The sequence below is a fragment of the Motacilla alba genome, chromosome 10, assembly GCF_015832195.1.
Source record: "Motacilla alba alba isolate MOTALB_02 chromosome 10, Motacilla_alba_V1.0_pri, whole genome shotgun sequence".
Lineage (NCBI taxonomy): Eukaryota > Metazoa > Chordata > Aves > Passeriformes > Motacillidae > Motacilla > Motacilla alba.
In genome coordinates this window covers 20,242,957-20,262,605 of record NC_052025.1, presented here as the reverse complement: position 1 = coordinate 20,262,605, position 19,649 = coordinate 20,242,957, and the positions used below count along the sequence as shown (strand labels likewise).

General features: G+C 63.1%; 1 protein-coding gene across 5 annotated transcripts in view; it reads left to right on the top strand.

Moving 5' to 3' along the window:
* Window positions 1-19,584, top strand: part of RASGRF1 (Ras protein specific guanine nucleotide releasing factor 1) — a 29,989-nt gene extending 10,405 nt beyond the window's left edge. Inside the window, exons 3-28 of one of the 5 annotated variants that reach the window (XR_005258178.1) lie at window positions 861-1,008; window positions 3,368-3,460; window positions 4,154-4,407; window positions 4,674-4,753; window positions 5,122-5,315; window positions 5,740-5,849; window positions 6,496-6,614; window positions 6,996-7,156; window positions 7,966-8,029; window positions 8,305-8,438; window positions 8,707-8,789; window positions 9,376-9,624; window positions 9,919-10,289; window positions 10,580-10,705; window positions 10,813-10,983; window positions 11,268-11,380; window positions 12,339-12,451; window positions 13,061-13,121; window positions 14,783-14,886; window positions 15,247-15,331; window positions 15,589-15,786; window positions 16,573-16,652; window positions 17,362-17,479; window positions 17,752-17,820; window positions 18,242-18,579; window positions 18,930-19,584. Coding sequence is in view for 3 of the 5 variants with exons in the window: in XM_038147450.1 (XP_038003378.1) it covers window positions 861-1,008; window positions 3,368-3,460; window positions 4,154-4,407; window positions 4,674-4,753; window positions 5,122-5,315; window positions 5,740-5,849; window positions 6,496-6,614; window positions 6,996-7,156; window positions 7,966-8,029; window positions 8,305-8,438; window positions 8,707-8,789; window positions 9,376-9,624; window positions 9,919-10,289; window positions 10,580-10,705; window positions 10,813-10,983; window positions 11,268-11,380; window positions 12,339-12,451; window positions 13,061-13,121; window positions 14,783-14,886; window positions 15,247-15,331; window positions 15,589-15,786; window positions 16,573-16,652; window positions 17,362-17,479; window positions 17,752-17,820; window positions 18,242-18,334 (3,391 nt within the window). In the remaining 2 variants the exon portion in view is untranslated. Of the gene's footprint in view, window positions 1-860; window positions 1,009-3,367; window positions 3,461-4,153; window positions 4,408-4,673; window positions 4,754-5,121; window positions 5,316-5,739; window positions 5,850-6,495; window positions 6,615-6,995; window positions 7,157-7,965; window positions 8,030-8,304; window positions 8,439-8,706; window positions 8,790-9,375; window positions 9,625-9,918; window positions 10,290-10,579; window positions 10,706-10,812; window positions 10,984-11,267; window positions 11,381-12,338; window positions 12,452-13,060; window positions 13,122-14,782; window positions 14,887-15,246; window positions 15,332-15,588; window positions 15,787-16,572; window positions 16,653-17,361; window positions 17,480-17,751; window positions 17,821-18,241 lie in introns of all 5 variants that reach the window. The other 4 variants (XR_005258177.1, XM_038147453.1, XM_038147452.1 and 1 more) reach the window with 4 other exon arrangements.
* The last annotated feature ends 65 nt before the right edge of the window (window positions 19,585-19,649 follow it).

Sequence of the window (19,649 nt, the reverse complement as noted above, 5' to 3'; positions counted from 1 at the left end):
GGGGCAGGCTGAGCTGGACACTGCCAGCAGGCACAGCAGGACACTTCTGCCCCCCCGATGCTGAGTGGGGGCTGTGCTCAGTTGTTCCCCTGTCCCCGTTCCCATCCCAGTCCCACGCCACAGGCCGCCCTGGTGGGCTGGCACTGCCTGCCCCAGCCTGCAGCCCGAGGGATTCACCTCAGGCTGAAAGCCCATGGGGAAGGGATGGCAATCCTGGCCAGGACAGGGATTGTCAGGCTCCTGTCTGTGCCCTGGCAGCACTGGCACAGCCCAGCTGCCACGGAGAGCAGTGAGGAGCCAGCGCAGGGCAGGTGCCTCTGGGGAAGGGAGCAAGGTGTGCGAGCAGGTGGGAGCTGTGTGCAGGGAGTGGGGCAAACACCATAACACCATCCCCTGCCAGGAGCAGGGAATGGGGCAAACACCATAACACCATCCCCTGCAGCCCCTGCCAGGAGCAGGGAGTGAGGCAAACACCATAACACCATCCCCTGCAGCCCCTGCCGGGAGCAGGGAATGGGGCAAACACCATAACACCATCCCCTGCAGCCCCTGCCAGGAGCTGGCCTTCGTAGGAACTTGTGCCACACATGTCCTCAAACTCCTGGAGCATGGCAGGTTACCGAGGCTTGGCCACGGGCGATTGGGGGTCCTTTTTGACTCCTGTGATTTCATTTACGTTTGCTCTGCCCATTCCCTGCCCCGAGGGCCCCTTCGGGAGCAGCAGCATTCCCAGCTGCAGGGGCTGCCCCAGGGCTGTGAGCCAGGCTCCGATGGAACCCGAGCCCATCGCCGGTGCCGGGGCCGTGCCGGGGGCGCGGGGCAGGGTCTGGGGCAGGGACTCACGGCCGCGTCTGCTGCAGCTACAGGAACCTGGCGACGGAGCACGAGGCGCTGATGCAGAAGTACCTCCATCTCCTGCAGATCGTGGAGACGGAGAAGACTGTTGCCAAGCAACTCCGGCAGCAGATCGAGGACGGGGAGATCGAGATCGAGCGCCTCAAGGCCGAGGTGAAGCGCCCGGCGCTGCCCCGGGGATGCTCTGACGCTGCTGGGGTGACCCGAGGGGGGCGGGTGGCATCCCCGCGCGGGCAGGGGCCGGGGGTGTCACCGCTGCTGGGTTCTGCTTCCTTCAGCGACACGGGGCTGGCCCTTCTCCCGCGGGAGGGCGAGGGCAGCGCCTCCCTTGGGGATTTTCCTGGCAGGAGGGGTGCAGCAGGGGGCTGTGGCTGTGCCCCCCAGCACTGAGCCCGAGGGGGCTGGAAGGATCCCGGGAAGCTGCTGCCACTCGGGAGGGCTCGCTCCAGCAAGGAGCACCGGGGAGCTGCTGCTTGCCCGTGGTGGCAGAGGAAAGCAGTCGCTGTGCCCCAGAACGGCTGGCGTTGGAAGGGATCTCCCAGAGCGTCCTGTCCCACCCTGCCCTCTCCGTGTCCCCCCCGAGCCGCCCCAGCAGCTCCAGGTCCCTCTGCGGAGGGCGCCTGGCGCTCCCCGCGTCCCGGGGACGGCTGTGCTCCTGCTGCCACCCCCAGATGCTGCTCGGGGTCAGCCCGGGGAGCCCCCGCCTGCAGCGCGCCCCGAGCTCCGGCAGATTCCCTCGGCTGCGGGAAGGGTGACACGAGGCCGGGCGCGGCAGACAGCAGCGAGGTGCGCAGATGACTCAGCAGGCGGTGCCGAGGGACACGCGTGTCCCCGGGGCGCCTGGAGGAGGAGGACGAGGAGGAGGAGGAGGCTCAGGAGATGCCCGGCAGCGGGGGCGATGCTCCTCGGCGCGGGGGCTGCTCGGCATGGGGAGAGCGCTGGGCGCTCCAGGTGCTCTGGGGGCGCTCCGGGCACGGGGGGGCTGGCAGTGCGTGTCCCCTCTTTCCTGGCCGTCCCCGTGCTGCCCGGCTCTGCCCGCAGCGCCGTGCCCCCCGGCTGCCCCCGCTGGGGACAGCGATGGGGGTACCCCGGGGCACCCCGGAGCCGCTGCCAGGCTCTCCTCATGCCTGGCACAGCCTCGGGGTGGAGGCAGCCAGGAGTGGGCTGGCAGGGCTGGGACCTTGGTCCCAAATCCCTCAGAATCCCAAGGTCGCCCCAAAAGGGGCGTCTGAGGAGGCAGTGAGGGTGGTTCAACCTGTCCTAATGGTGGGCTTTTCCTTAAATTTTGAATTTTTGGGGTCAAACGTGCAGGTCAACAACAATCCCTGACCGTGTGTTGGGGAGCACAACAAGCTCTAGAACCTCCTCTAACATCTGATCCATATAATGAAATGGGGTGAAACAGATGTGTGGAAGCTGGATCAGTGACCATGAGCCTGTGCCCACCAGCTCTGGCATGTTCCTGCTTTTTCCAAACAGTCCAAACTCCACCTTTTTTTCCTCCTTTCTGAAATGGGACATCTTCCCCCTCCCCCCCTCTTTCCAAGTCGTTTCCATGAAAATCCAAATCCAGATCACATTTTCCCCATTTCCCACGTTCTGGATGGCACATGTGCTGTTTCTTGCCTTTTCCTGTCACTTTGCAAGTGGTTCTGGCCGTGGGGGCCAGGACAGGCGATGAGCAGAGGAGGGAGAGAAAGTACAGGGAGGAGCAGTGCAGCCAGAGCCGGAGCTGGTGGCTCTGATCCCACAGGGAGGGAGCGCCTGGGGGGCTGCTCCCCGCCCGCACACCTTGGGGTCCAAATGCTCAGGATTCTTCTGCCATTTTCTCTCCAAGTGGTGTTTATTCAGTTGCTGCGAAGGCTTTTTTGGGAAGCAGGGATGGGGTTTGGGTTGGGCACCCATCAGGATTTGCGGGTGCAGGTCCTGGCAGGGTTCAGAGGTGCTGAGGAGTCGGTGACAGCTCTGCCACCTTTCTTCACCAGCTTCATCCACTGAGTCCCCTCCCCTGGAGAGGTTTAAAAGCCGCGTGGATGTGGCACTTGGGGACAATGGTGGGTTAGTGGCAGTGTTGCGATCAGGTGGACTTGATGATCTCAGAGGGCTTTTGCACTCTGTGGCTCTGGGAGTCTGTGATGCCCATTAGGACAGACCCAGCACAAGGTGTGCCTGTGTCTGTCATTAGCCAAGAGGCTCACGCTGTTCCCTGGCACAGGGGCAGCCCAGGATGTGCTCAGCCCCTGGGACGCTCAGCCCCTGAGACGTCCTCAGCCCCTGGGGTGTGCTCAGCCCCTGGGACGCTCAGCCCCTGAGACGTCCTCAGCCCCTGGGGTGTGCTCAGCCCCTGGGACGCCCTCGGCTCCTGGGATATGCTCAGCCCCTGGGACGTGCTCAGCCCCTGGGGTGTGCTCACCTTGGGACATGCTCAGCCCCTGGGACATGCTCAGCCCCTGGGGTGTGCTCAGCCCCTGGGATAGCCCCGGGATGCCCCTGCTGACCCCTGTGCCTACAGATCGCGTCCCTGCTCAAGGACCACGAGCGCATCCAGGCCAGCCAGAGCAGCGCGCCCAGCGACGACGACAGCGACATCAAGAAGATCAAGAAGGTGGGTGGGGGCGAGGGCTGGCGCTGGGGGGCCCAGCAGGCACGGCAGACGCGCTCCCTGGGGGGCTGGAGGAGGTGTCTGAGCCAGGGCTTCTGTCAGCAGGGTTCTTAGGAGGAAAATGTGTTCTGCCCAGGGGCGAGCCCATCTGTTGGCAGGGCACTCCCAGCATTGCTGGGAGCACGAGGCAGCCCGGCCAGCGCTGGCTCCTGCACCTCCAGCCCCTCTGACTTCTGTTCCCATGGCTCTCACAGCTTTTACCGTGGCCAAGGAAAAGCCATTATCCTGGCAGCATTCCCTCAGGGAGCAACAGCCCAGTCCTGGGCACCCGCTGTCCTGGGGGAGCGCTGGGCACAGAGCAGGACGTGCTGCAGCTGCCCAGCTACACAAGGAAGGGATCTGAAACCCCCTTCCACCCCGTGTCGTGGGCTGGCACACCTTCCACTGTCCCAGGCTGCTCCGAGCCCCATCCAACCTTCCCCTGACCCCTTCAGGGATGGGGCAGCCTCGGCTGCTGTGGGCAGCAGGTATTTGAATGAGTTGTTGGATCCCCAGCCTGGCGGGCTTGGAGCAGCACCAGGAAGAGGCAGCAGCACACACACACACCTGGGTGCAGAGCCAGGGCTGCCCCGTGCTGCCCGGGGGTCCCTGCCTGGCCCCAGCCCCGTCCTTGACCCCCAGCCCCTACTCCCCCAGGTGCAGAGCTTCCTGCGGGGCTGGCTGTGCCGGAGGAAGTGGAAGACCATCATTCAGGACTACATCAGGTCCCCCCACGCCGACAGCATGCGCAAGAGGAACCAGGTGGTGTTCAGCATGCTGGAGGCCGAGGCCGAGTACGTCCAGCAGCTCCACATCCTGGTCAACAACTTCCTGCGGCCGCTGCGCATGGCCGCCAGCTCCAAGAAGCCGCCCATCACCCACGACGACGTCAGCAGCATTTTCCTCAACAGGTGAGCTCCGTCCTGGGCTCCGGGGGCTCCGTGGCGTGCCAGCAGCCCTGCACACGCGCTGCCCTCGCTGGTGCTGGGAGGCTGCGGCTCCACCGTTCCCTGTGCCTCCAGGCACCCCTGCGCTGCCTCGAGCAGCTGCCCCCAGCCAGCGCAAGGGCTGCCCTGCTCCCCCCGGGCTGGGGAGCTTGTCTAATTCCTCCTCATTTACCTCTCGTCCGCCTGTCCGCTCTTGGTTTGGCTTAGCCCTCTCTTGGTTCCTCTTCCAGCGAAACAATCATGTTTTTGCACCAAATTTTCTACCAAGGCCTGAAGGCACGGATCTCCAGCTGGCCCACGCTGGTGCTGGGTGAGTGCTGCTGCCCCCTCCTCCTCCTCATCCTGCTGCTGCTCCTTCTCCTTCTGCAGCTCCGCTGGCTCTGGCCAGCCGGCAGCCAAACACGCTGCACGCCACGTCCTGGCTTGCTCACGTCAGCCACAGAGCACAAACCCCAGAGTGGCCAAATCCTGGCGTTCCTGGCTCTGCTGGGAGGCGGGGCTGGACCGTGCAGGGAGGCTGATGCTGGAGAGCATCTCTGTGCCCCTCAGACCCCCCGAGCTCAGGCTGGGCGCAGCTGGGGGGCGCAGGGCGCCTCGGGGCTGCTCTGGGGTCAGGGGCTGTGCCGGGCTCCCAGGAGGGGCTGGAGCAGCCCGCCCACGCCCCTGCTGTGCCCGCAGCCGACCTGTTCGACATCCTGCTGCCCATGCTGAACATCTACCAGGAGTTTGTGCGGAACCACCAGTACAGCCTGCAGATCCTGGCGCACTGCAAGCAGAACCGCGACTTCGACAAGCTGCTCAAGCACTACGAGGCCAAGCCTGACTGCGAGGAGAGGACCCTGGAGACCTTCCTCACCTACCCCATGTTCCAGGTGAGCACCGCAGCCAGGGCTGGCCCCAGGGAGGCTGGGGGAGGTGGGGTGCACAGCGCACACCCCGTCCCCGCAGCTGGCATTGTAGGGTGGCAGGCAGAGCAGGGGTGAGGGTGGCCTGGGGCTGGACCCTGGTGGTCCCACATGGCTCCTGGGCCATCTCTGTGGGGGAAATCCAGGTGCTGCTGGCTCCCCAGTTATCCCAGACCTCTGGGACAGGGACCGGGACCAGCAGGGTCCTGGGCACAGCCCCACGCTGTGCCCCCTCTTCATTCAGCTTTGGCACAAGGAGCTTTGAAGCTTCAACTGCTCAGGCCAGGGTGTCCCTGGCCAGGGCGTCCCAGCCATGGCAGGAGCAGCCCAGGGTGGGCCCCTGCTGTCCCCTGTGTCCCCACTGACCTCTGCTCTCTCCCTGGTGCTGCAGATCCCCAGGTACATCCTGACCCTGCACGAGCTGCTGGCTCACACGCCCCACGAGCACGTGGAGAGGAACAGCCTGGATTATGCCAAGTCCAAGCTGGAAGAGCTGTCCAGGTGAGAGCTGCTGGTCCACCCCTGGGCTGTGGGACAGGTCCTGGCTGCTCTGGCCAGGGGCAGTGTTTCCCAGGGCTCCTGGAGGATGAAATGAGGGCTTTGGGGGACGGGGATGGCTCCGAGTGTCTGGTTCTGTCCCCTGCTCAGGGCTGGTGGGGCTGCCCCGTGGGAAGGCACAGGGTGCCTCTGAGATCTCCACACAAGCACTTGGGAATTGGCCACAATTCCCTGCTTGTTATCCTCTTCCTCCCCAGCCCGTGGACTGTTCCGGAGTGTTCTGGGCGTCGGCGCCAAACCCACCCACACACTTTAAGTTCTGTAAAGAGTTTCCATCCCTTTTCCCACTCCTCAAGGAGCAGGGATATCAGAGGAGGCTGCCGAGGGGGGGATCTGTCTGCCCTGAATCTGGATTTTGTGGTTTCCAAGCACTCCCGTTTCAGTATTTACCAGCCTGGAGGCACAGCCTGGGCAGATGCACAGGTCACCTCTGGAGCTCCTGGCTCTGTCAGGCTGGATCCTGCTGCAATTCCCTCGACGTTCCTTCAGTTTTGGTTCTACCTGGTGCAGCCACACCGCACATCCAAACGGTTGGGAAAACTTGTGCAGATCCCACCCCAGCTCTGGTTTTCTCCTCCCCATCCTTCAGGATCATGCACGATGAAGTGAGCGAGACTGAAAACATTCGGAAAAACCTGGCAATAGAGAGGATGATCATCGAGGGCTGTGAGATCCTGCTGGACACCAGCCAGACCTTCGTCAGACAAGGTCTGTTCAGCGCCAGCATCCTTCCCCTCTGTGGTGAACGTGAGCCCCGTGGCCCCGTCCCTGTCCAGCGTGCCCTGGTGGCCTGTGAAATCTCAAAACATAACTCAGTTCTGAGTTTTCACTGATCAGAGGCACGCCATGGGGCAGTTCTGGCACTTTGGGCAGGCTTGTCCCTGCCCTTTCCCCCACCAGGGCACAGCAGGTGCGCCTTGGCTGTCACAGGTGCCCCGGGGGGGAGGCAGCAGCACCACGCCAGCTCTGGAGCAGCCCTGGGCTGGGGGTGCAGGGTGGGCTGGTGCCCCCAGTGCTGGGGGGCCGTTTCCTGGCTCCGGGGGCACGGCAGGGGCTGTGCTGTGCGGGGCTGACGGCGTGTCCCCGCAGGCTCCCTGATCCAGGTGCCGATGTCGGAGAAGGGCAAGATCACGCGGGGCCGGCTGGGCTCGCTGTCGCTCAGGAAGGAGGGCGAGCGCCAGTGCTTCCTCTTCTCCAAGCACCTCATCATCTGCACCCGCGGCTCCGGGGGCAAGCTGCACCTCACCAAGGTGAGGCGCTGGGGCTGCTGCTGCTCCCTGCCCCTGGGGGCCAGAGGGTGGCCCAGCCGTGGCCCGAGCTGGCCGGGCTCTTGCTGACAGAGGGGTCCGGGACCACCTCGGCCTGCCCTGGCACAGCCCCGGGGATGCTGGGCTGGGAGCCTGTGGCCACCTGGACTGATTTCACGTGGTCCTTGTCAGAGCTGAGTCACGGGGCAGATGAGAAACTACACGATCTTGATAAAAGAATTCACCCTGATTTGCAGCAGAAACGCTGACAGTCTGCCCTGGAAGAAACTGAAATCACAGCCTGGGCTGTCTGCAGCGCTCCCAGCTCCCCTGGCTGCTCCCTGGGTTCCTGCGTTTATTGGGGAAGTTTGGCAGTTAATTGAGCAAGAATCTTACAGAAATTGCTTGTTACTGGCATTAAATTATCGGTTTGAAGAATTACAGTCCGTGGCAAAGAGCTGATAATTGCAACAACAGACTTTGGGAAAATTAAATTTAAAGCTCCTATTAAATAATTTATAAACAAATTAGTTGATCAATTTGACAAGGAAAACCCAGAGATCCCAGCAGGCACAGATCTTTTTTCCCAGCGAAAGCAGGCGCTGTGTGTGTGTCCCCCTGCCCTGGGCTGTCCCCTGGAGACACCGAGCTGTCCCCAGCCCTGGGGTGGCGGACAAGGACAGAGGAACTGCCAGTCCCTGGGGGCTCCCACTGCTGACCCCTGACTCCCGGGCTGGTGGGGGCTGTGCTGGGGGGCCGGGGCGTGCCTGGCCCCCAGGGTGGCAGGGCTGAGCCCCCCGTGTCCCCTGCAGAACGGCGTGATCTCCCTGATCGACTGCACGCTGGTGGAGGAGCCCGAGAGCACCGACGAGGACGGTAGGTGCTGGGGAGCTGGCTGGGGCGAGCTTGGAGAGTGGGTCAGATTCAGGTGCCAGGAGATTCAAGGAATCCACGATCGAGGTTTAGTTAGATTAGTTATTTACTGTGAACCAAGCAGACCCACACTCAGACAGACCTGCCCTTCCTGGGGCAGCCAGCAAGCCACAAAAACCTGAATGAACCCGCCTTGAAAGCTGGCTGAAGCCCTTGCTGGGAGAGAGGGGATGGGAAAGGCCTTCCCAATCACTGTGCAGGCTTTTTGTGTCCCAAAGCCAAAACAGGACAAGACATTGACCACCTCGACTTCAAAATCGTGGTGGAGCCGAAGGATTCCTCATCTTTCACCGTCATCCTCGTGGCCTCGTCCAGGCAGGAGAAGGCTGCGTGGACCAGTGACATCAGCCAGGTAGGGCCCAGCAGGGAGGGGTGTGGAGCTCTCAGCACCAGGAGCTGCCCCGGGGTCCCTGCTGGGCCGTGGCATTGGTTTGGGCACGCAGGTAACACGGGGCTTGCCGTGTGCCCGCGGCCCCGGCGCTCACCCTGCACCTGGGTTTGCACTCCGGGAGCTTTCCCGGCGCCCCTGGGGTGTGGGGACCTGCACGGAGCAGGGATGTGGCTGCTCTGGGCAAAGCCAAGCCCTGACTCCCTGCACGTGCCGCCCGTGTCTCTCCCAGTGCGTGGACAACATCCGCTGCAACGGGCTGATGATGAACGCCTTCGAGGAGAACTCCAAGGTCACCGTGCCCCAGATGATCAAGTGAGTGTGCCGGGGGCAGCACACAGCTCCTGTGGCAGCCCAACGCTGCCAGGAGCCCCGGGACCTGCGGGATGTCCCAGAGTGGTGATCAGCAGCGTTCATTAGCTGCTGAGGGATTTGTGCGTGCTGGGGAGGTGGGAATGCCAAAGGGGGGAGTTCAGAGAAAAAATAACAATAGTAAAGAGGGGTAAAAGTGCCAGAAGGGAGGGGCAGGGGGTGTCCTCCCTGTAGGTCCTGGGGTGCAAAGGCTGTGCTGGGACATGTGTGGGACGAGGGGGGCTGTTCCCATCTGGGGGGACGGGGCAGCAAGGGGGTGTTCCTGTGCCATTCCCTGCTGCCAGGCGGGGAAGGGGCTTGGCTTGTGTGCACCTGGGGATGGCCCACCCACATCCCTCTGCCTGCTGAGCACTGCACCCATTCCAGGAGCTCATTCCAGGGTGTGGATTTCTGGGTTTCCCCTGGGAGCTTTCCCACCCACGTTTCCCACGGGGACACCCCATAGGAACAGGGCTCCTTCCTGCACCGCTTCCCATGGTCTCTTGGTTTCGTTCCAGGCTGGAGCCACAGAAATCTTGTTTCTCTGCAGGTCTGATGCCAGCTTGTATTGTGATGATGTTGACATTAGGTTCAGTAAAACGATGAATTCCTGCAAGGTCCTGCAGATCCGCTATGCCAGTGTGGAGCGGCTGCTGGAGAGGCTGACGGACCTGCGCTTCCTGAGCATCGACTTCCTCAACACCTTCCTGCATTCCTACCGCGTCTTCACCACCGCCCTCGTCGTCCTCGACAAGCTCATCACCATCTACAAGAAGCCCATCAGCGCCATCCCTGCACGGTGAGGCTGCAGTGCTGCCAGGGACCTGTCCCGCCCCTGGTGCCACCCTGGGATGTCACTGCTCCCCCAAACTGCGAGCTGCGCTACCCCCAGACAGGGGCAGGAGATGAACCCGAGCTCTGCGGGTGTCCCCACTCCTGGGAGGGCCAGGTGCTGCCCGCGGGGTGGCGGGGCTCCCGTTGGCTCTGCTGCCGCGCCTGGGGGCACACCCCGGGGTCCCATCGCCACGGGAGGGACCCCCGCCACCTCCTGGGCAGGGCAGGTGCCAGCTCAGCCTCTCCCTGTCCCCGCAAGGTCCCTGGAGCTCCTGTTTGCAAACAGCCAGAACAACAAGCTGCTCTACGGGGAGCCCCCCAAGTCCCCCCGAGCCAACCGCAAGTTCTCGTCGCCGCCGCCGCTGTCCATCAGCAAGTCGTCGTCGCCCAGCCGCCGCAGGAAGCTGTCCCTCAACATCCCCATCATCACGGGCGGCAAGGCGCTGGACCTGGCGGCGCTGAGCTGCTCCTCCAACGGCTACGCCGGCGTCTACTCCTCCATGGCCCCCTTCAGCAAGACCACTCTGGACATCAACAAGCTCTACGTGTCCAGTAGCTACCCCAACAAGATCCCGGACGAAGGGGAAGCGGCCTCGGAAAAGCACGAGGAGTCCCTGCCGGGCAAGCAGAGTGAGTGCCCGTGGGTCTGGGCTCTGCCACAGAGGGGCAGGTTTAGGTGCACGCACAGAGAGCTGCTGCCTCCTGAAACCTCAGGAATTTTTAACAACAAAACCACAAAACCACCTCAAGGAAAAACCTGCTCCAAAGTATCCCACAGAAATGGCAGAACTCTGTGCCTTCCCCATACACGGTGGTTGCATCCCAGGCTGGAATGGGCCAGACTTGAGGAAAATGGGGAGGGACTGAAGGGTGGCTGTGTTTGTGTGCAGCGGGTGTAAAGGGGTTCCCTGTGCTCCCAGGCTCAGAGGTGTCTGTCAGGGAAGAGTCGGACACGGATCCCAACCACAGCGATGAAGCAGAGGCTGAAGCTTCCCCAACGAAATCTCCAACGACTCCCAAGTCCATCAAGTGCAAAAATTCATCAGGTAACGAGTGAGGTCTGGGGGGTGCCCGTGTCTCTGGGCTGGCACGCGTGGGGCCCTGTCCGGGCAGCAGCGGTGCCCACAGTGGGGCTGGATTTCCTCTGCCGCAGATTTCTCGCTGTTTTCCTACAACAACGGCATGGTCATGACGTCCTGCCGGGACCTGGACAGCACCCGCAGCGCCCTGTCTGCCACCTCCGCCTTCGCCATCGCCACGGCGGGGGCCAACGAGGGCACCCCCACCAAGGAGAAGTACCGCAGGATGTCCCTGGCCAGCGCAGGTACCTGCCCCGAGGCGCTGCCTCCGCGGCGCCCGTTGCCACCAGAGGGGTTTCCCTGCAGGAACGCTCTGGGAAGAGCTGTGCTGGGGGAGCCCAGAGCCCCCGGAGCCCCCAGAGCCCCCAGAGCACGGCGCTGCCCAAGGGGCGTGCAGGTCCCGGGGGGCTCCGGGTGTCCCCCTGCGTCCTGCCACAGCAGCTGAGGGGAGGGGGCGCTGCTCTGGCAGCCCTGGAGCGGCCGTGAGCCCCTCCCGAGCAGCCGCGCCGCGCTGAGGGCACGCCGGCAGTTTCAGGCTTCCCGACGGACCAGCGGAACGGGGACAAGGAGTTCGTGATCCGCAGAGCGGCCACCAACCGCGTGCTGAACGTGCTGCGGCACTGGGTGTCCAAACACTCCCAGGTGGGCAGCGCTCCTTCCCTCGCCCCTCGCGCCTGCCAGCCATCCCAGCTGCGCGCTGGGCAGCTCGGCCAGCGCCGCTGAGAAGGCAATCTGGCACCCGGGTTTGGGTGAAGCAATGGAGTGTGGATTGTGGCTCTGTGCCAGGGGTCCCAGGACGAGGGAACGCATGAGAATCTTGACTCCGTGTTTCAAAAGGCTGATTTATTATATAATGATGTATATTATATTAAAAATGCTATAGTAAAATTAAACTAAAAGAATAGACAGAAAGGATTCAGAAGGCGAAAAAGGAATAGAATGGAATGAATAACAAAAGCTCGTGACTCTCAGAGAGTCCGATACAGCTGCATCCTTGATTGGTTATTAGGTAAAAACATCTCACGTTGACCAACCAAAGATGCACCTGTTGCATTCCACAGCAGCAGATAATAATTGTTTTTCTTTCTTTCCTGAGGCCTCTCAGCCTGTCAGGAGAAAATCCTGGAAAAGGGATTTTTCAGAAATATGTCTGTGACAGTAGATGGCGAGGAGCAGGGAGCTGGGGTCCCCGGCAGGGGACAGGGGTCACATCCAGTGTGGGCACAGCTGGGGTGCAGGGGAGGGGAGCTGGGCCTGCCGCCACCCCTGGCTGGCTGCAGAGCAGGGGGAATCTCTGGGTTTGGTGCCTGTTGGGACGCCCAGGATGGGGTCAGGCTCGGGCACTGGGAGCTGTCCCTGCTGTCCCGGCCCTCCTGCACTGGTGACAGGGCAGCGGCCGCAGCGCTGCGCTGCTCTCAGTGAGAACACAGCTCCCCCAGGCTGTGATGCTGATGCAACGGAACTGAGTGAGCCTGCTGCCCTCCCGTGCTGGGATTGTGCTGGGAAGAGGCAGCCCCTTGCCCAGCCGGGAAGGAAGCAGCTGTGCTGGGATCAGGGTCACTCCCAGCACGGTAATCCCAGGCTGCGCTGGCCTTGGCAGGACTTTGAGACCAACGAGGAGCTGAAGTTCCGGGTGATTGGCTTCCTGGAGGAGGTCATCCACGACCCCGAGCTCCTGACGCAGGAGAGGAAAGCGGCCGCCAACATCATCAGGTGAGGGGCTGCGGGCAGGAGGCTCTGTGCCAGGCTTGTCGTGGCACTGCCAGCTGCTGGCTGCTCCTGCTCTCGCCCGGGGGCACAGCAGGGCTCAGCAGGGGCTGCGCCGGGGCTGGGAGCGGCCAGGGAGGAGGATGAGGAGAGGCTGGGTGCTGCTGGCTGCGCTCAGCCTCTGGACACAGGCTGTGACCCCCTAGGAGGAGGATGAGGAGAGGCTGGGTGCTGCTGGCTGCGCTCAGCCTCGGGACACAGGCTGTGACCCCCTTGGGGCCCGGCTGAGGTTCGGGGTTGAGCCCAGAGGGTGCTGGCCCCTGCTGCTGTCGGGTCCTGTGTGGCACCGTGGCTGCCAGGGCTGGGCTGGGCAGGGTGGCTCTGGCACTCAGCCCACGCTGAGGGCAGGACACTCGTCTTGCAGCAGGGCTGACACTTGTGGGGCCACGAGGCCTCAGCTGAGGAGGGGTTTTCTCTTTAAAATGAGCCCTGGGGCTGAGGAGGTCTCCTGAAACACAGGCTGAGTGTTGCAGGTGCTCGGGGCCGCGCTGCCCTGCGGGAGCTGCGTGGCTCTGCTGCTCTCCCAGCTGCATAATCCTGCCTTTCCTGCCACAGGACCTTGACGCAGGAGGATCCAGGAGACAACCAGATCACCCTGGAGGAGGTTGTGCAGATGGTAAATACTCCTTGCTTCCCTCTCTGCCTGCCCCCGCTGCCCGGGGTGGTGCAAGGGGAGCAGCCAAAGGTCCTGGTGCTCACTCCGGGCAGAGCGAGCCGCCAGGGCCAGGGGTGCAAAGCAGGAAAGCCTTTCTGGGGAGGGGCCAGCTGTGAGCACAGCTGGATCTGCTGCGGGCAGAGGCAGCACCAGCCAGCCCACAGGCACATCATTCCCCCTGCAGCCAGCGGAATGGCTGGAGAGGGCTCAAGACGCCTGCCTGCCGCTGCCTGCGCCTGCTGCAGGGACATGGGAAAGCCCCAGGGGCTCCCATCGTGTCCTGTGTGTCCACAAACCCGTTCCAGTTCCAAGCGAGGGTCTCTGGCTCGGCCAGGATCACTGCTGCTCCCTGGAACGAGAGCCCTGGGAATGTGCATGGATTTGGAACACCCAGGCTGGCTGCAGAGCGCTTGCTGCCCTTCTGCACTGGACAAAGCCCAACCAAACCTGTTCCCAGAAGAACACAAGAGCCACTTGAAACTGGCCTGGGGTACCCGAAACACCCAGGGTTCTGTGCCCTGGCTCTGCTGGTGCCTTCTGGAGGGGGGCAGTCCCTCCTGGGCTTTGTTTGAGCTGTTGCCCATAACTGTGTTCTGGAAGCTTCCTCTGAAGAGCAGAGAACAGAACAGAGGGCTTTGCTCTGCCCCTCAGGCTGGGCAGCAGCCCCCTGCAGCCAAGGGGGATGTGGGGTGCACACCACGAGCAGGGGGCTGCGCTGTGCTCGGGGTGCCTGCAGCCCCCTGCCCCGCACAGGGGCCACTGGCACCCCTGCCCCGGCTCCAGTGCTGTGCCCCACAGCTCACCCCACGTGCCCCCGCTGCCACGCCAGGGGCCCTGGAGCTGTGGAGGAGTCAGACAGTGTTTGTTTGCTGGAGCTTTCACAACCCCCGTCCCGAGGGATTGTGCAAGGGGCTCTCACCTCGTGCTGGGCTCTTGCGTGTGTGTGTGTTGATCTTGGGGGGTTCTCCTGTGTCACCAGGGCGGTTTGGGGTTTATTTGGGCGGGATGCCGGTGGGGCTTGTTGTTTTTGGTGGCTGATCTTTTCCCCGAGGGCGGTGGGGATGGAGGTGCTGCAGGGAGTGGCACCAGCCCCATCTGAGCACTGTTTGTGGGGGTGTTCTGGGGGGGCGTTGGGTGGTCCTGAGCTGCGCCCAAGCACTGGCCTCAGTGACAATGTCTCTGTGATGGTTTGAGGACAGCCACCAGCCAGTGGCTCCGTGCAGTCTGGACGCCAGGGTGGCTCCATGTGGGGGCACCCCGAGCCCTGCCTGTGCTGCGTGGCAGAGCCAGGCAGTGGGGACAGGCTCATCCCTGCTCCCCTGCTGCCCTGGAAATCCCCTGGCAAAGCCATCTCGCCCCTCCTGGGCAGGCAGAGGCGCTCCAGCCGAGACCCCTGGGTGCTTTGTTAATTAAACAGCCACGAGGCTGCATGATTAATTCCCTGGGGGTCTCCAGGCTGGCAGGAGCTCGGCGCTGGAGCACCGGGGTGCACCACACACCTGCTCTGCTGGGGAAAAGCCTTTGGCTGGGGAGCCTGGCTCGGCTGTGTGCTTCGTCCGTGGCGTGTGGGAGCTCTCAGTGCGCTCCTGCCTGGTGAGCCCCGCTGTTCCTCTGTCCCGCAGGCCGAGGGGGTCAAAGCAGAGCCCTTTGAAAACCATTCCGCCCTGGAGATCGCAGAACAGCTGACGCTGCTGGATCACCTGGTCTTCAAGAAGATCCCATATGAGTGAGTGATCCCCACGGGTCAGGAGAGGCAGCTCTGGTCACCCAGGCCCTCACGGGCAGCCTGGCTGGGCACAGCCCAGAGAGTGCAAAGCCTTCCTGGGCTTTGCCAGTGGCCCGGACTTGGCTCAGGGGCGGATTTGGAGCCCTGTGGCTTCTCTGCTTTTATGGGATGTCCCAAGGTACCCGGCTCAGGGGGACCCTCCCACAGCCATCACACGTCCAGCCACATCCACGCCGTCCCTTTCCAGCAGCGTGGGGGCAAAGACCCCGGGGTCTCCACCCCGTGCAGATGCAGTGCAGCTTGCAGAGCTTTCCCGCAAAACTGGGCAATAAAAATTGACCCGAGTGCTGCGGTTTGCAGGGAATTCTTTGGGCAAGGCTGGATGAAGCTGGAGAAGAACGAGAGGACTCCGTACATCATGAAGAACACGAAGCACTTCAATGATGTAGGTGCAGCTGCGGGGCACAGGGGAGGCAGCTCAGCCCCCTCCCCAGGGCTGGGGTGTGGGAGGGTCACCTGCCCCACGGGCCCTGCCTGCCCCACGGGCCCTGCCTGCCTCGGGGAGCCAGTGCAGGTGGAGCTGGCCCTGCTGCAGCTGCTCCTGCTGGGGCTGCAGCAGCACAGGGAGATGTAAAACCTGCTGCGAGGCCGGTGTGCCCCAAACCACGCTGAAGCCCGGGCTGGGGGCCGTGTCTCGCCAAGGTCAGCAACCTGATCGCGTCGGAGATCATCCGCAACGAGGAGATCAACGCGCGCGTCAGCGCCATCGAGAAGTGGGTGGCGGTGGCCGACATCTGCCGCTGCCTGCACAACTACAACGCCGTGCTGGAGATCACCTCCTCCCTCAACCGCAGTGCCATCTTCCGCCTCAAGAAAACCTGGCTCAAGGTCTCCAAGCAGGTGCGGCTGGCCCCGCCCGGGGAGGCGATGGTGGTGGGTGCTGGGGCGGGTGAGGCGCATTGGAAATGAGTTAGAAAGGGGGGAAAGGGGCTTCAGGCTATTCTCAGGAGGGAGGTGGTGGGTGGACAGGCAGACCCTGCCTTGGAGTCGGGTTTATTCGTGGAATCACAGGGTTGTTTGGGTTAGAAAAGCTCTCTGAGACCGTGCAAGCCCAGCTGTTCCCTCAGCACTGCCAAGGCCACCACTAACCCGTGTCCCCAAGTGCCACATCCACGTATCTGTTAAATCCCTCCCTTACTCCACCACCGCCCGGGGCAGCTGTGCCAGGGCTGGACAGCCATTGTGAAATTTTCCCAGTATTCAATCTAAACCTCTCCTGGCACGACTCCTTTCCCCTTGTCCTGTCACTTGTTACCTGTGAGAAGACGCTGGCCCCACGCTGCCAGCCAGAGGTGCAGTTAAACCTCTCTGAGCTGGCACCCCTGCGGGCTCCCAGCAGCCAGGAGCACCCGTTTTTGCTGTGAAATGGTAACCCTGCGAATGGAAACAGGCGAGGGCACAGGAGGGAGCAGGGGGAGGCGGCGGGTGCACAGCCTGCTCACCTGGCACAGCCAGGTGTGACAGCCAGGGCACACTGCCCCTGCGGAGGGGCAGGAACAGCCGGTGGGCTGGGGCGCCCTGGGCAGGGCGGGCTGGAAGCGCCCCTGTGGCTCTGCAGGCTGCCCCCCGGCCGCAGGGAGAGGGGCTCTTGCAGGGCACTGCCAGCAGCACTCTGGTTTCTTGCAGACGAAGGCTCTGATTGATAAGCTCCAGAAGCTGGTGTCGTCGGAGGGCAGGTTCAAGAACCTGAGGGAGGCACTGAAAAAGTGAGTGAACAGGGCTTCTCCTCCTCAACCTCGGCTGCTCCTGGCTGCTCTGGGGCCTGCAGGGTGGGGGGACCTGAGCTCGGCTCCCAGGACTGCTCAGAGCCTGCACTGGAGGGCGGCCTGTGGAGCCAGCACAAAGTCATCCCCAGGACTGAGCTGCTCCTTTGGGCAGCACGTGGAAAGATGGGAATAAAAGGGACTGCAAAGGGAAGAATCACTTCCGGAGGACAATTTTCCCCATCACTATCAAACCCCAGCATGGTTTAGGTCGGAAGGGACCTCAAAGCTCATCCTGTTCTATTCCTCTCCGTGGGCAGGGCCCCCTTCCACTAGACCGGGCTGCCCATGGAAGGTTCCAAGGGTCTTCCTGACCCTCTGTGCTGTCAAAGCTGCCCCCAGCCCATCTCCTGCATCCCATGGCCTTGTGAGGGGCACAGCCACACGTCCTGCCTGTCCTGCTGCGCTGGTGGGGATGAGGGCCAGGAGACCAGGAGCCTTCCCTGGGAGAGCCCTCCTGTACTGGAGAGAATCCTTCCACCTCTGAGCCCTCCTGCATTAGAGAGAATCCTTCCACCTCTGAGCCCTCCTGCATTGGAGAGAATCCTTCCACCCCTGCTGGCTGCAGAGCTGTCCCCTTCTCCCCTGCCCTGCCCCAAGCTCCAGAGTGAGAAGGTTTTACCCCTCACTTCTTTCTGGTTGACTCCTGCAGTTGTGACCCCCCGTGTGTCCCCTACCTGGGCATGTACCTGACGGACCTGGCGTTCATCGAGGAGGGCACCCCGAACTACACCGAGGACGGCCTGGTGAACTTCTCCAAGATGAGGATGGTGAGTGCTGCAGCCCTCTGGCGTGGGCACAGGGGCCGGGCTGGGGTGATGAGGCTGTGGCCAGGTCTGCGTCCCCTCAGCCTTCACCTGCGCAGCGCCAGGAGGCCACGTGTGTCCCCTGCACACACCTGGGGTTGTTCCCAGGGTCTGGAAGAGACAAAAAGGCCTGTGCATTGTGCTGTGCTGGGTGCCCCTGCCCTGCCGGGCGCTGGGACGGGTTCTCTGGGTGGTGGCCGAGCCATGAGCACCTCCTGTGTTTCATCCCCGCACAGATCTCACACATCATAAGGGAGATCCGCCAGTTCCAGCAAACCTCCTACAAGATCGAGCACCAGCCCAAGGTACAGCCTTGTCCCCGGAGCCACGGGCAGGCTCTGCCCCTCATCTCCCCCTCCCATCACAGCATCTAAGCCTTCAGCAGCTGGCAGCTCCACGCTGGAGCCTGCTGGAGGGGTCAGGGGCTGGGGGGAGGCTGCGGGGGCTGCAGCGGGGGTGCTGCAGAGGGCAGCATGGATGGGCAGCCCCGGAGCGCTGGAGGGTGCACCCGGCCCGGCTCACACACAGCGGTGTAGGGGCAGCACGGCCTCCGCAGGGAGCAGCGTGTGCCCCGCCGCCCCTGCCCGCCCCGGCCGGCCCCTGCCCCGTGCTGGCCCCGAGCCGAGCCGAGCCGAAAGGGCTCCGAGCCCGCTGTGGCGGGGTTTGGGTGCCGCAGCTGCCGCGCTCCGTGCCCCCCGGCCCGCTCACGGCCCGCTCCGTCCCCAGGTGACGCAGTACCTGCTGGACCAGTCGTGCGTGATGGACGAGGAGTCCCTGTACGAAGCTTCTCTGCGGATAGAGCCCAAGCTGCCTTCGTGAGCGGCGCGGCCGCCGGACACTCGCTGTACCCCTGTACATAGCCACGCTCCACGGCGCCCTGGAGCGACCCCCAGTCTGTGCTCCCCCGCCCCCGCCCCGGCCGCGCCCGCGTAGGATCCCCCGCCCCGCCACGGTGTAACGCGCCGACACTCCGCTGGAGCTCCGGGCTCTGTTCCATGGTGTTACTTTTGTCATTTGTTCCTCCTGGGGGGCTGGTGGTCGGGCAGGTGAGCCCTGTGGGGCAGGTGAGTCCCCGTGGGGCAGGTGAGCCCCGTGTCCCTGTGGGGCAGGTGAGCCCTGTGTTCCGATGGGGCAGGTGAGTCCCTGTGTCCCTGTGGGGCAGGTGAGCCCTGTGTCCCCGTGGGACAGGTGAGCCCTGTGTTCCGATGGGGCAGGTGAGTCCCTGTGTCCCTGTGGGGCAGGTGAGCCCTGTGTCCCTGTGGGGCAGGTGAGCCCTGTGTCCCCATGGGGCAGGTGAGCCCCGTGTCCCTGTGGGGCAGGTGAGCCCTGTGTCCCCATGGGGCAGGTGAGCCCTGTGGGGCAGGTGAGCCCTGTGTCCCCGTGGGGCAGGTGAGCCCGGTGTCCCCGCGGGCAGGTGAGCCCGCTGTCCCGCGGGGCTGGGGGGCAGCACAGAGCAGCTCTCCCTCGGGCCGTGCCGGCGGTTCCATCCTGGCTGTGTAAGGCGGCAGAAGGGAGCGCGTTAAAGGCTGTCCCTCGGTGCGAGCTGCCCTCCGTGTGTGCGCCCCCCTGGCGCTGGGGGGCCCGGCTGCTGCCCTGCTGCCCCCGAAGCTGGGAAGATGGAAGCATCCCCTCGCCTCTCCTCGCTGCATCCGGCTCCTGTTGATATGCTGTAGATCCGTACCCTTGTGCCCACTCTGAGTACCATGACGTAGAGTTAGAGATGACGAGTGTTTTTATTACATCTACTGTAATCCTGGCTAACCAGCCGCTAGCAGGATATGGTAATGTAGTGCTTATTCTGTGAATAGTACCTGGGTTTTTTACATTGTACAGTCCCTGACACGGTTCCCCGGCAGTGGCAGGCATGCTCCACTCACACAACACTTGCTGTAAGCAATACCTCGTGGTATGGGAATTCTCTTTCAAGCCCTAGAACTATTTCAACTTACAGCTTGTTTGGGAAAAAAAAAAAAGAGAAAAAAAAGATATTTCCTTTTTTTTTTTTTTTTGTAAAAATATATGTTTCCTGATTACCTCTTGCTAATAAATCTATTCTATCTCAGGGTGAACCGGGCTTTGTGGTAGTTTTACGGGCGGGATAACGCCGGGCCCGCCGGGCCACGCCCAGAGCCGT